The sequence below is a fragment of the Carlito syrichta genome, unplaced genomic scaffold (assembly GCF_000164805.1).
Source record: "Carlito syrichta isolate Samal-C Ts95f unplaced genomic scaffold, Tarsius_syrichta-2.0.1 Scaffold308200, whole genome shotgun sequence".
Classification (NCBI taxonomy): domain Eukaryota; kingdom Metazoa; phylum Chordata; class Mammalia; order Primates; family Tarsiidae; genus Carlito; species Carlito syrichta.
The window spans coordinates 153,452-165,147 of NW_007252296.1; the positions used below are offsets into that span (position 1 = coordinate 153,452).

General features: G+C 35.7%; 1 protein-coding gene across 1 annotated transcript in view; it reads left to right on the forward strand.

Annotated features, from left to right (window-relative positions):
• Nucleotides 1-974: 974 nt before the first annotated feature.
• The window catches only part of LOC103267680 (dystrophin-like), a gene marked incomplete at its 3' end in the record, with an annotated part of 59,921 nt that continues 49,199 nt past the window's right edge, over nucleotides 975-11,696 (forward strand). Inside the window, exon 1 of the mRNA XM_021716143.1 lies at nucleotides 975-1,077. Within this exon, the coding sequence (XP_021571818.1) occupies nucleotides 975-1,077 (103 nt within the window). The remainder of the gene's footprint in view (nucleotides 1,078-11,696) is intronic.

Here is an 11,696-nt window from a genome sequence, read left to right on the forward strand (position 1 = left end):
TTCAATTTTGGAGTTGCACTGTAGGTTGGGGGTGGTCCTTTTTGTAGTTTTGAGATTTACTTAAGGGGGAAGCTGTGATTCAAAATCTATCTGCAGGTCCTGGTATTCGCTGACAGATGTGTGGATAATCTGGAACCCACTTCCCACTGCCTTGGAATCTGTCCGTGCAATGGGACTGTAGGTTTACTCCCTGAAATAAAATGTGGTTAGCAGAGGGAAGAGAATGCAGCAGACAGTGGGTTGAAGAAGGGGGGTGGGGAGATAGAGGAGTAAGGGGGGAAACAAACGTGTGCCAACAAATGGAGAGAGAGACCTATACTGGAACAGATAAAAACAATAGACCACAGCTACTGACCAACCAACTCCCATACAAAAAAATAAAAAATAAAACATATATTGATGCTAACATACAAGCTAACCAACCACCTTATTGGTGTGCTGTTCCTCTATACAAAGATATCGTTTACAGAGAGAAGAAAAGGAAGAGAGGGAAAAAAGAAAGGAACAAACAGAAGGAATAGAATTAAATCATTAAACTAACAGAATCAATGAAGCACACTCTGAGACTTTTCATTTAAGTCCAATGTCCTTTCAGTTCTGATTTCTAGCTTTCTTTTCAAGCTGGTCAATTAGTTTGCAGTTAGGGTCAGTTGCCCCTGGTCTGCTGTGAAGGACAGTTCAGATCACTGTTCACACTCTGGCCTATGTCTGATTCAAGCTTGTTTCTCCCATTTCGGTGTTGTTACCTTGAATCACCAGCAGGTGGTGCTATCTCAGCTGCTCACCCCAGAGTGGGTGGGGCCAGACAGGAACTGGCAAGACTGGAGATGAATGCCTGCCTCAGGGCACAGGCAGGAGACTCATGGTGGGCAACACATCTTGGTCGCAGGAGAGGTGGCAGCAATCCCATTAAATCTTCCCTGAAGGGGCTTCAAGGACTGAAGTCGTGGATCGCCTCCAGCCCAGGTGGTGCGATGTGCTACCGGCAGCGGCTGTGGCGGCTGTGGCAGCGGCGTCTGCGCTGCAGTGGCTGTCCAGTCCACTGCGATGCCCCAGCAGTGGCAACGGCCGAACTCCGTATGAAGAGCAGGTTGCGATTTGGGGGTCCACAGCCCCCCGGGGCGAGAGTCAGAGACCCACTGCAGTTCTCCTTTGCAGAGAGTTTCACATACCAGGTTGCCCCATTGCCATCTTGCCAGAAGTCCCATATTTGTTCTTAAAGCTATCATACCATGTTGAATATATTACATAAAATGAGAACATCAGAATTATTCCGAGTGCTACTTGCTGCTTAATACCTAGAAGAATGACCCTGAATTGTAAACTCTCAAGGCTGGATTTTGGGAGCCATATAGTCCATCCTCTTTGATATAGACATGGACAAATGTTAGCTTCGAGCCCCAATAGTACAGGCTAAGGTAAACACACGATAGTAAACCCTTAACAGGACCATACCTGAGAGGATGCTAACAGAAGATCATTTTTTAAATAGAATAAGCATATAGGCTATACCATTATGCATTTTTCAAAATAAATTTTAAATATTTTGTTTAATTATGTAGAGAAGTATTCATCATATGAATTTCAACAAACAAAAAAATGAAGGAGTGGGATAGGGATGAAGATGACAATCTACAGAGTCAGAGAAAATGTGTTTTAATTTGAGTTTAAATGCATTGGCAAATTTGCTTAAGAACTCAGTCTTAATTCCCTCATCTCTAAAATCTAAAAGGACGAAAACTATATCTTCCACACTAATTCCTCCTACTATCAAGCAGAGTAAGTTGGATACTACTCATAAAATACTTAAAACACCATGGGTTAATTAATAAACAGTCAAGAAAGGAACTTTGATGAAAGAGGATGGGGAGTCAAGGAGGAGAATAAGAAGAATCAAAGTAAGGAGGAAGAGAAAAAGTAAAAATTTAATATAATTTGTTTGCAAAAATTTGGTAACATAGCAACCGAAGAAAAGCTGTTTAAAAACACACCAACATACTGACACTAGTTGAGTGGTGAGATTATGACTATTTTTCTATATAGACTAGATATTCTATATTTTTCATAAAGTACACATTTACTTGTTTTAAAATCAGAAAAAAATGGCCAGGCGAGGTGACTTAAGTCTTTAATCCCAGGACTTTGGGAGGCCAAGGTGAGAGGATTTCCTAAGCTAAGGGGTTCCAGACCAGCGTGGGCAACTTGGTGAGACCTTGTCTCTACAATAAATTAAAAATAAATAAATAAGCCAGACATGGCAGCACACGCCTGTAGTTCTAGTCACTTGGAAGGCTGAGGCAGAAGTTTCATCTGAGTCCAGCAGGTCAAGGCTGTGGTGGCTGTGAGCATGCCACTGCACTCCAGCCTGGGCTGCAGAGGAGACTCCAACTCAAAAATGAAACTAAAAAATAAAATCAGAAGAAACCATTTTTAAAGCCAAGTAAATTCAATACTGCTTTACATTTTAATGTAGTTGTAAGGTACTGATTAATTCCCACATATTACAGCCAAAGTTTAATGATTGTTAATATATTCTCAGTAATATTTAGATTTAGTGTCATAGAGGTAAATCATTCAGTCAGGTGAGTGAGCTCCAATCTTTTAAAAAAAGTTGATAAATGTTTGATAGAATTTTCCTTTTTCAACTTGATAATCATTATATTTTTAAACCAAGGTTATTTCAATTTCCTTTTTGAACATGGTATTATTGGAAAGTGGCTGTTTTCTTGAAACAAAGCATTTTGTGCAGCAATGTTTACAATTAGCAAATGTTTGTTGCTCATAAATATGAATTACTGAATTAGACACTTTTAAAATTAAGTCATATAACAAAAGAAAATCCTGGAAAAAATGTATTTAAAGAGCTATAAAAGCAATTTTTCCGTTTGTTTAAAATGACAGGTGTTTATTAAAATTTTATAATTAATTTACAGGACAATTTAAAATTTTTCTCTTAAGCTTTGTAAGGGAAAATGTCAAATCTGACTTTTTCCCTTTAACTGTTAGTCAGCTTAATTTATTTATAAATTCATTTTTCTAGAAACGTTAACTGAATGTGACAGTTTTAGTTTACAGAAAATTGTTTTTGATTTACTATTTTTGTTTTGGAAATCTCTGCGTAATAAACCACTGGAAATTATAGTTTATATTGAAGAAAATAAGATAAACAGAAATTTTAATTTAAAATGACAACAGGGTAAAAATCTAGCAAATGAGAAAAAAGTCCACCATTTTTTAATTTATTCAAGTAAATTTCAAATGAACACGTTGGGCAAGAAATATAATCTTTGTAAAACTTACAATATATAGCTACAACAGAAGAGTTAAACCCAAATTTTACTAAAGGCATCTTTAGAAATATGTTAGGGTTCACACTATTGTATTTATTTTTTATAAAGATTACATTAAAAATACTAAGACTTTGTTAATTCTTTGTTTTTACAAGATGACATTGGAGAAGCTGTGTAGAGCATATTGACTGTGCTCTTTTCCAGAACGCTTGTTGAGTCATATCTCTAGATACCGTGACTTTTTGCACATACTCAATTTCAGCAAATTTTTTTAATATTAAATTGGTTTTGCATAAAAATTACAAGGATTTTTTAAAAAATGATGTATTGTAAAAAAATTATCCATCTCCAAAATGCAGTTTAATTTTCAGAAATCTTTCTCCTGTGTAAAATCAAACATTCATGTACAGCTATTTCTGTATAACAAGCTACCCTGAAACTCAGTAGGTTAAAACAACCACAATATTATTTCACATATGAAGGTTGGCAAGACAGTTCTTAGCTTGCTGCTGAAAAGACTCCTGTGTCTCTAATTAGTTGGAGGTTGACTGGGTGGCTTTGCTGATCTTAGCTGAGCTCTGCCACATGTCTGCCTGTCTGCTGATCTGAGATGACCTCACCTGTGACAAGAAAGCTATGCTGTACATGTCTCATCCTCCACCAGTCTGGACTAGGCATGTTGTTATGGTGAAAACGAAAGAGCAAAATGTTCAAGCCCTTTTGAGGACTATATTTGGAAGAAGAATGCCATCACTTTAACAGCATTCTATCGGTCCAAGCAAGTCAAAGGCCAACCCAGATTTCAAAAGGAGGGAAATAGACACCACCTCTTCATGAGAGGAGCAGAAATGCCACATTGCAAAAGACATGGATTCAAGAAAGGAAGAAATATTTGACCCAATTTTGCAGTTTATCTACATTTAGAGCAGCTATTCCTAGACAACGTGGCTCCCTTGCAAAGTAAGATCTCCAAACAAGAATAGCTTGTAAATAATGCCAATGTTGATCTTTCATTAAAAATGCTAACTACATCTAAACATCAGTCTAAATATTAGTGTAAAACATATGGTCAAAATTTCTCAAAATTAGACGTGATGTTTAAAAACTCAAAAACAAAAGACCATCAGACATTTGCCTAAACTCCTTTAGGTGGTAAATCAAATCAGTACTCTGTGATGTGACCTCTCAACCCTCTCGTCTCATCATCTCCCATCCTTTTACGTATCCTATTTTCCAAAAACTGGCTTATCACAGTTCCTTGAATAGTGCATACATTTTTGTCTGATCCTTAGAATCTAAATTTCCCTCTGCTTGTCATTCTTTTTCCCTTTTTACTTCTACCTGTTGATTTTCTATTTAATCTTGTAATTTCAGCTCAGGGATTTCCACTCTGTTATTCTCTCCAGTGAAGCTGATATCTCTTTTATTTGTGCCAGCACCGTGGTTACAACACCACAACACAATGTTATACTTATATTTGCTTAAATGCATACTTCATTGTTACACTGTGACAAAAGCTCTGAAAACAGTGACAATATCTTTTTTTATCTTTTATCTTCACATTTACCCAGGACAATATGAAACATGTAAAAAATATTGATTAAATTTAGTTGAGTAATTTAGCTATTTCCCTCCTTTGACACATAAGGAAAATAAGCAATGTGCTAAGTAATTTATCAGCTGGTGAAAACTAGAACTGTAATTTAAATAAAAGCTTATTTGCACCCTCCCCCAGATGCTGCATTCTTTATTGTATAACCAAACTGAAACTCTCATGGAAGACTTTCAAGTAAGCAACTGGTATATTTGAGTGCATCACTCAAGAATTGGTTGTACTAAATGCACTAGTTAAACTTTTTCTTCTGTTTGTTACTACCTAATTCAATTTTCACCAACTTTAATCATTACTTTTTTATATTTTGATTTCTATATACTAGGTTTTTCTTGGAGGAGATTGCTTTCCTGTTTTAAATTAATTAATGTTGTGAACTTAATTCACATTAAGTGAATCCTGCATTTAAAAATTTGATAGGGTGAATTAGAACAGTATTTACTTTAGTTATTGAATATGCTGGGCATACCGGAGTTTTTAGAAGTTAATAAAACTCCTAATGTCAAGTGATATAGCAATAGGATTTTAGGACCTTGAATTTTCCCAATGAATATATATAGAGAGCTATCACTGTATTATTATCTTTCCATTATAAATTCAACCTATAATTAGGAGCAATTTTATTTGTAGGTTATATAACTATATTTGACCTTCAGAAACAAGGGAAAGAAAAAAATAAGTTATCGATACTTTATTGAAAGAGATTGTGAAAAGTCAGTCACAAGTAAAATTCATCTACCCCGGTACTGAATGGCATTATAGTAAAAAAAATCCCAGTTTAAAAAACAGTTACAAAGCAGACAACGATTAAGAGATATGTAGACTGCCTGCCTAAGTACACATTTGTATCTAGCACTGTGTGACCTTAGTCAAGTTGCTTGTATTCTCTGTGCCTCCGTTTTGTCATCTCTAAAATGAGAATTATTTTATATTAAATTTTATTTTATTATAGAGATGAGGGTACAAGTAAGGATTAATTACATAAGTAGGCTGCATACAGGTGAGCATTGGGCTTCTAACTGGCCTTCACTCCCCCAGTATAGGACCAGTTACTCGTTATGTTGTCATGTGCTCCTCTCGCTTCAACCTCCCTCCCTCCCTTCCCTAGTAGTGCCCAGCAACTGCCAATCCCTCCCTTGTGTTAATGTGATTAATGTTCAGGTTCCACTTATGAGTGAGAACATGCGGTATTCAGTTCTTTGTTTTTGTGATAGATACTAAATATGATGGTCTCAAACTCCATCCAATTTGCTGTGAAGTCCATGATTCCTTTTTTCTTTATGGCTGTGTAATACTCCCTCATGTATATTTACCACATAAAATAGGAATAATTTTAATTGATTATTGTGAAAAATAGCTAAAACTACCCAGGCAAAGTACACAGAATTGTGGCTGACATAAACTAAGCACGTGCTGTTTATTACACCTATCATTCTGAAATACATTAAGTTGATTCAAATGAAATTGCCAACATTGGACAATATTTGACTTCAGAATTGGAAATTTCATGTAGTTCAATCTATTATAAATAGAGGTATAGTAAGGACAGAAGTTCTTTTTAAAATATTCTATCTTAAGTGACTTTTGTCCTTTCTGTGTCTTCATTTTTTTTTTTTTTTATTTGACACCACCAATAGGCAGATTCTCATCATTGGCATGGGAGAGGAGAGAATGAATAAACCAAGGCTGACTTTGTAGTGAGTAAGGGAAGACAACAATTAGGAAGAGGCTGTGTCCTATCATATACATTGTCCACACACAGTTGCACTGTAGTGTAATAGAGAAATTATAAGAATGTTTATATTTATAAATAAATTTTATGTTTATGAATTAAAGGCATCTTTGGATGCTCTTGGATCATAATGTCTCCTTCTCCTGGATCTGAACAAGCCTGAATATCACTTCCTGTCTGAATATTACCTGGTCCCAATTACTGATAGTTGACATTTCTCTAGTGAGCCTGTCCATTGTGTCACAGTATATATATTTTTTCTTTTTGAAGAATCAGAGTGTTATTTGCATGTTTTGCAACAAAGTGCTTTGTCTTGCCAGTCTTAGACCATGCTGTTTCTGTCACAAAAGCAACCACTGAAATAGATAACTAACCTTCATTTCCATTACTGGCTATCTCAAATATAAATATAAATCAAGTATCTATGTGATTCAATAGAAAAACAGAATTTGACTTTCAGAATTTTAAATTTATAGGGGATATTTAAAACCATATAAGATAATTAGATGCAAACATTGACTGTAATCCTTCCACAAATTTTAAAATAATATTTGTGAATTATTTTAAGAATATAACAAAAAGAAGCCGGGCTCGGTGGCTCAGCCTGTAATCCCGCACCTTTGGGAGGCTGAGGTGAGTGGATTGCCTGAGCCCACAGGTTCGAGACCCGCCTGGGCAGCGAGACCTCATCTCTACAATAAATAAAAAAAAATCAGCCGGGCATGGTAGCGCATGCCTGTAATTCCGGCTACTTGGAAGGCTGAGGCAGAAGGATCGTCGGAGCCCAGCAGGTCGAGGCTGCGGTGGCCGGGAGCGGCCACTGCACTCCAGTCTGGGCGACAGAGTGAGACTCCAACTCAAAAAAAAAAAAAAAAAATTAGGATAGAAACACATTTATCATAATTTTACTAATTTTTGTTTTAGAATACATGGCAAAATGAATTACTACTGACCTATCTAATTTACAGCTAAGAAAATTCATTCCTAGGTTAAGGATTCAGTTTTATTACAAAATGTGTTGAAGATAGACCTGATCAGACAATGAATCATGCTGACTTTTGGTTAAGCATAATTTACTTTGGGGTTCATAACAGACCATTTACAGATAATGACTTGATTTCCATTAACTATTGTGTGGTTCCTGTTGAAAGGACTAATATGCAATCTGGTTGAATCATTTCTTGTGCACTTAATAGTATAACATACACAATGGGTCCTAGTGATTATGATTTATAAAAGATACTGCTAAGTGACTTTATATCTGGGGAGACTATAAAGCTATTATATTATCTAACTTAACTCTGGAGCACTTATTAGCTTTTGGCTTTTTCTTGATTATCTTTGTTGCCAGATTTTAGTGCTGATCCTGGTAAAAAGAAGTCTCAAAGTATTTGATGCTAAAAGATAATAAATAATTACATGCTAATTTTTTATCTGTTAAGGCCATGAAACATTGCTGTATTTTGGTACCTCTATTAAAGAAGACATGCTCCAATGATACATTCAGCTCTTTGCAATGACATTACCAGAGATGTAAGAGGCCTGGGGAAGAACACTTCAGGCCTTCACTTATTTCCTGGCATGGGTATCCCTGACATTGATCTCTTGACTCAAAGGACATTTGTTTCCATGTCTGGGCTGTTGAATGTATTTGGTTTATCCCTCTGGACCTACTCTCTTACTTTCTTTTCCTTGAAGCCTGATCTCTGTGGACTATACCAGCAGATGCCCTTGCACTCTGGTGTCCTGTTGGATTTGACCAATGGAAGCCGGGACAGAAGATCAGAGAAAGGCAGAAATGAAAGTTCAGGGCATATATATTTAAGGAGGCTGACTGTATTCACCATCCAATATGGTCCTCCCAGTTTTCTCTTTGTCCAGGGACCAGTAACCATTCTTCTTCTCTTCATTCTTATGGGTCTACAAGTAATGATAGCACTTCTCTATTACCAGTTCCAGTGGTTTTATTAAACTCTGACTTAATCTTTGTAAACAGCCCCATATAAAACTCTCCTCAAATTACCCAAGTCCTGCTAGGACCTTGGTACTCTCAAGAAAAAGTAGCACTCTCCACCTCCAGGTGATGATATTTAACAAGAAAGGGAATAAAATCCAGGTTTATTGAGTATTTCCTATGCTAGGAACCATGCTGAACGCCTTGCATTTATTGAACCATTTAATTTTCATACTATTACATTGAAGTTGGTCCCTTCTATTACTTTTTAAGCCAATATTACAAGAAGAATTGTGGAAAATATGAATTATTTGGTTTAAATATTGGAATAAATGCATAATAAGTAACACTTATGGAGTATATCTTACAAACAAAGTGCAATTCTGGGTTCATTTAAATCTTCACAGCCACAACATAGGTGATAATACATATTCTTTTAATAGATGAAAATAGTAGGACACAGAGAGGTTACGTTGCTTGCCCAAGATCACACAGCTGGAATATGACAGAGCTGGGATTTGAACCAAGGCATTTTGGATACCCAGTAAACATTCTTATTCTTGGCATTATACCTCTGGGCCGTGCTTTGTAAAACATATTTTATTGATGTGACTTTTTTCTTTCTATATTCTCTCTGCATAAATCTGTTGTCTTTCAGTCATTAGTATCCTAAAATGAAATACTAAATAAGCATTATTTTTCTGTTTGTGGGAAGCTCCTTTCAGGGGAAAACTAATGTATGTTGCCACTAATCATTTTAGCTGCCATTCTTGAGGATAGCCTCTATACAGAAGGAGGTGTGAGGGCTCACATAAGGTGCTGATCATATTCTATTTTCTATGTGGGTACTGGTAATATGAGTGTGTTCAGTTTTTGAGGATTCACTGAGTGGTACACTTAAGACATTTAATTTCCTGTATGTATATTATTTGACAATAAGCTTTTTTGCTATACAATACTTTTCAAATCTTTACTTAAGAAAACAATTATCTATGAAAGCTACTTACACTACAATGGGTTGCCTTATTTTTCTAGGAGCTGATCTACAGCAGTACCCAATAAGTTTCGAATCCCTAGTTTTGCACTCTGTTTTGGTGTTTATAATACTTTTGGTGTTTCTTGTGTCTAGAGATTTTTAGTCATAGGGAAACATCTTGACTTTGTGAGCAACAAATATGTCCATGGCTTGACCTTTATGTACCCAGAAAGCCATGCTAAATTATCCCTGTACTCTTTACTTCCTACTGAAACACTGTAGTGATCCCTTTGTATATTCAGGTTAAAAGACCAACACGACTTTGAAGAGTCAGAAGCCACCTAAACATTTTCACAAATGCATTTCTGTCCCTTTCTCAATTTTGTTTTTCTTTGATTTTTTCCACTTTGTTTATGATACTTACCAATCAACCTATCTGTCTTTTTGAACATTTTGTTACCATATTTCATTTCATACTGACAATGATGTGGAAAGATGATTGTCTCACTTTACTGTCCTTCAATTTTGTTATTTGGGTTGACAAGGAAGAAGATAATATGTAAGTGAATGCATGAAACTGCTGAGTAATATAAAATGTTCACTAAGTTTACTTAATAAAGAAACTATTACTTGTGGAAGGAATTGAAGACAGAAAGCCACAGGGTCACATGACCCCAAGGGTATTTAAGATTTTGTATGTTTTACAAAATAATTTTCATGCTCTTGAGAAGAAAGCCATTAAAGATGGGGTTTTAGAGAAAAGTTACTGTTTTCATGACATAAAATATCACCCACAACGAAAAGACAAGGTAGATGTCAAAGATGAAAAGGAGGAAAAACAAAAAGAATATTTAATTAAAAGTAGCCCAAAAAAGAAAACAAAAACAAAAATAAGAAAAGAGCGAAATAGCCTAAAGATTCTAAGTGCTTCCCCTGCACCATCTATATATTCTGGTCTTAGAAATTGACTATGGAGTGACATCATCCCCTCATAACTTCCACTCTTACAGGGGAGCCAAACTAAGTGAAAAGAGCACATTTGAGCTAAGCTTTGCACTTTCTCGTGCATCCAATAATGTACTATAATTTTGTTGAGACCTATAATTTAACTAAAGAAAAAGTAAACAAGGAATAGAACACTAAAACATGAAAATCATCCTAAGTATTTTGCATACGTACTATTTGCCACATCTGTAATACCACACCTTCATGTTTTTTTGAAACTCACAAGAGTGCTGTGAAGTGATACCATAACACTCATTCTACTAATGTATATTTTGTGCTTTAGAAAGTCTAAGTCACTTGCCCAAGATAGTAAAGCTAGTAAATAGAAGACTTGAGTTCAGAAGTTAGCTATTTCTGCCTCAGAAACTTCTGCTCCTTTTGCTATATTGTATCTATAGAATGAGTAGTTGAAGCCTGAAAATGTCCAAGATAAATTAGGTGTTTTTCCTTTTCTAAATGATTCTTACTACAGGGAGAATAAGACTGAGCACCTGAAGGTTTATGAAGTTATAAGCTAAATATTGAACATTTCATTGAGAATCACTTTAGATCATAAGGAGAGAGATTTTAGAAAATCGCTTAAAATTAATTTTACATTAAAACAAGCACGCATTGGGAAAGGAAGGCAAAATCTCCAGGAGTTTTTAGCATAAAACTTATTTTTTCACGGAAATTTTGAACCTACAGTCACTGTGTAATTTATACAGCCACACTGCAGGGTAAATTCGTTCAATCTCATTTGCCAGAAGAATGTTCCAGTGGAACATTCTGAAACGTATTCTATTAGAGAATGTGGTGGATATAACAAATGGAAGTTGGATTTCAATCATGATACTTTAATATATCCTTGACTGTGTGCATTTTGAAAATTATATATGAAGCCAGGAGCTTTCTTTTCTTCTTTCACCTCACTGATTTCTCTTTTTAGGTGCCCCAACTAGCTGTGCCTGGAAGCCTCTGACTGGTCTACAGTCCATTACTTCCTCTCTATTTTAATTGACTCCAGTTTTATTTATTTATTTATTTATTTGTTTATTTATTTATATATTTTTTGAGTCGGAGTCTCACTCTGTCGCCCAGACTGGAGTGCAGTGGCCGCTCCCGGCCACCACAGTCTCGACCTGCTG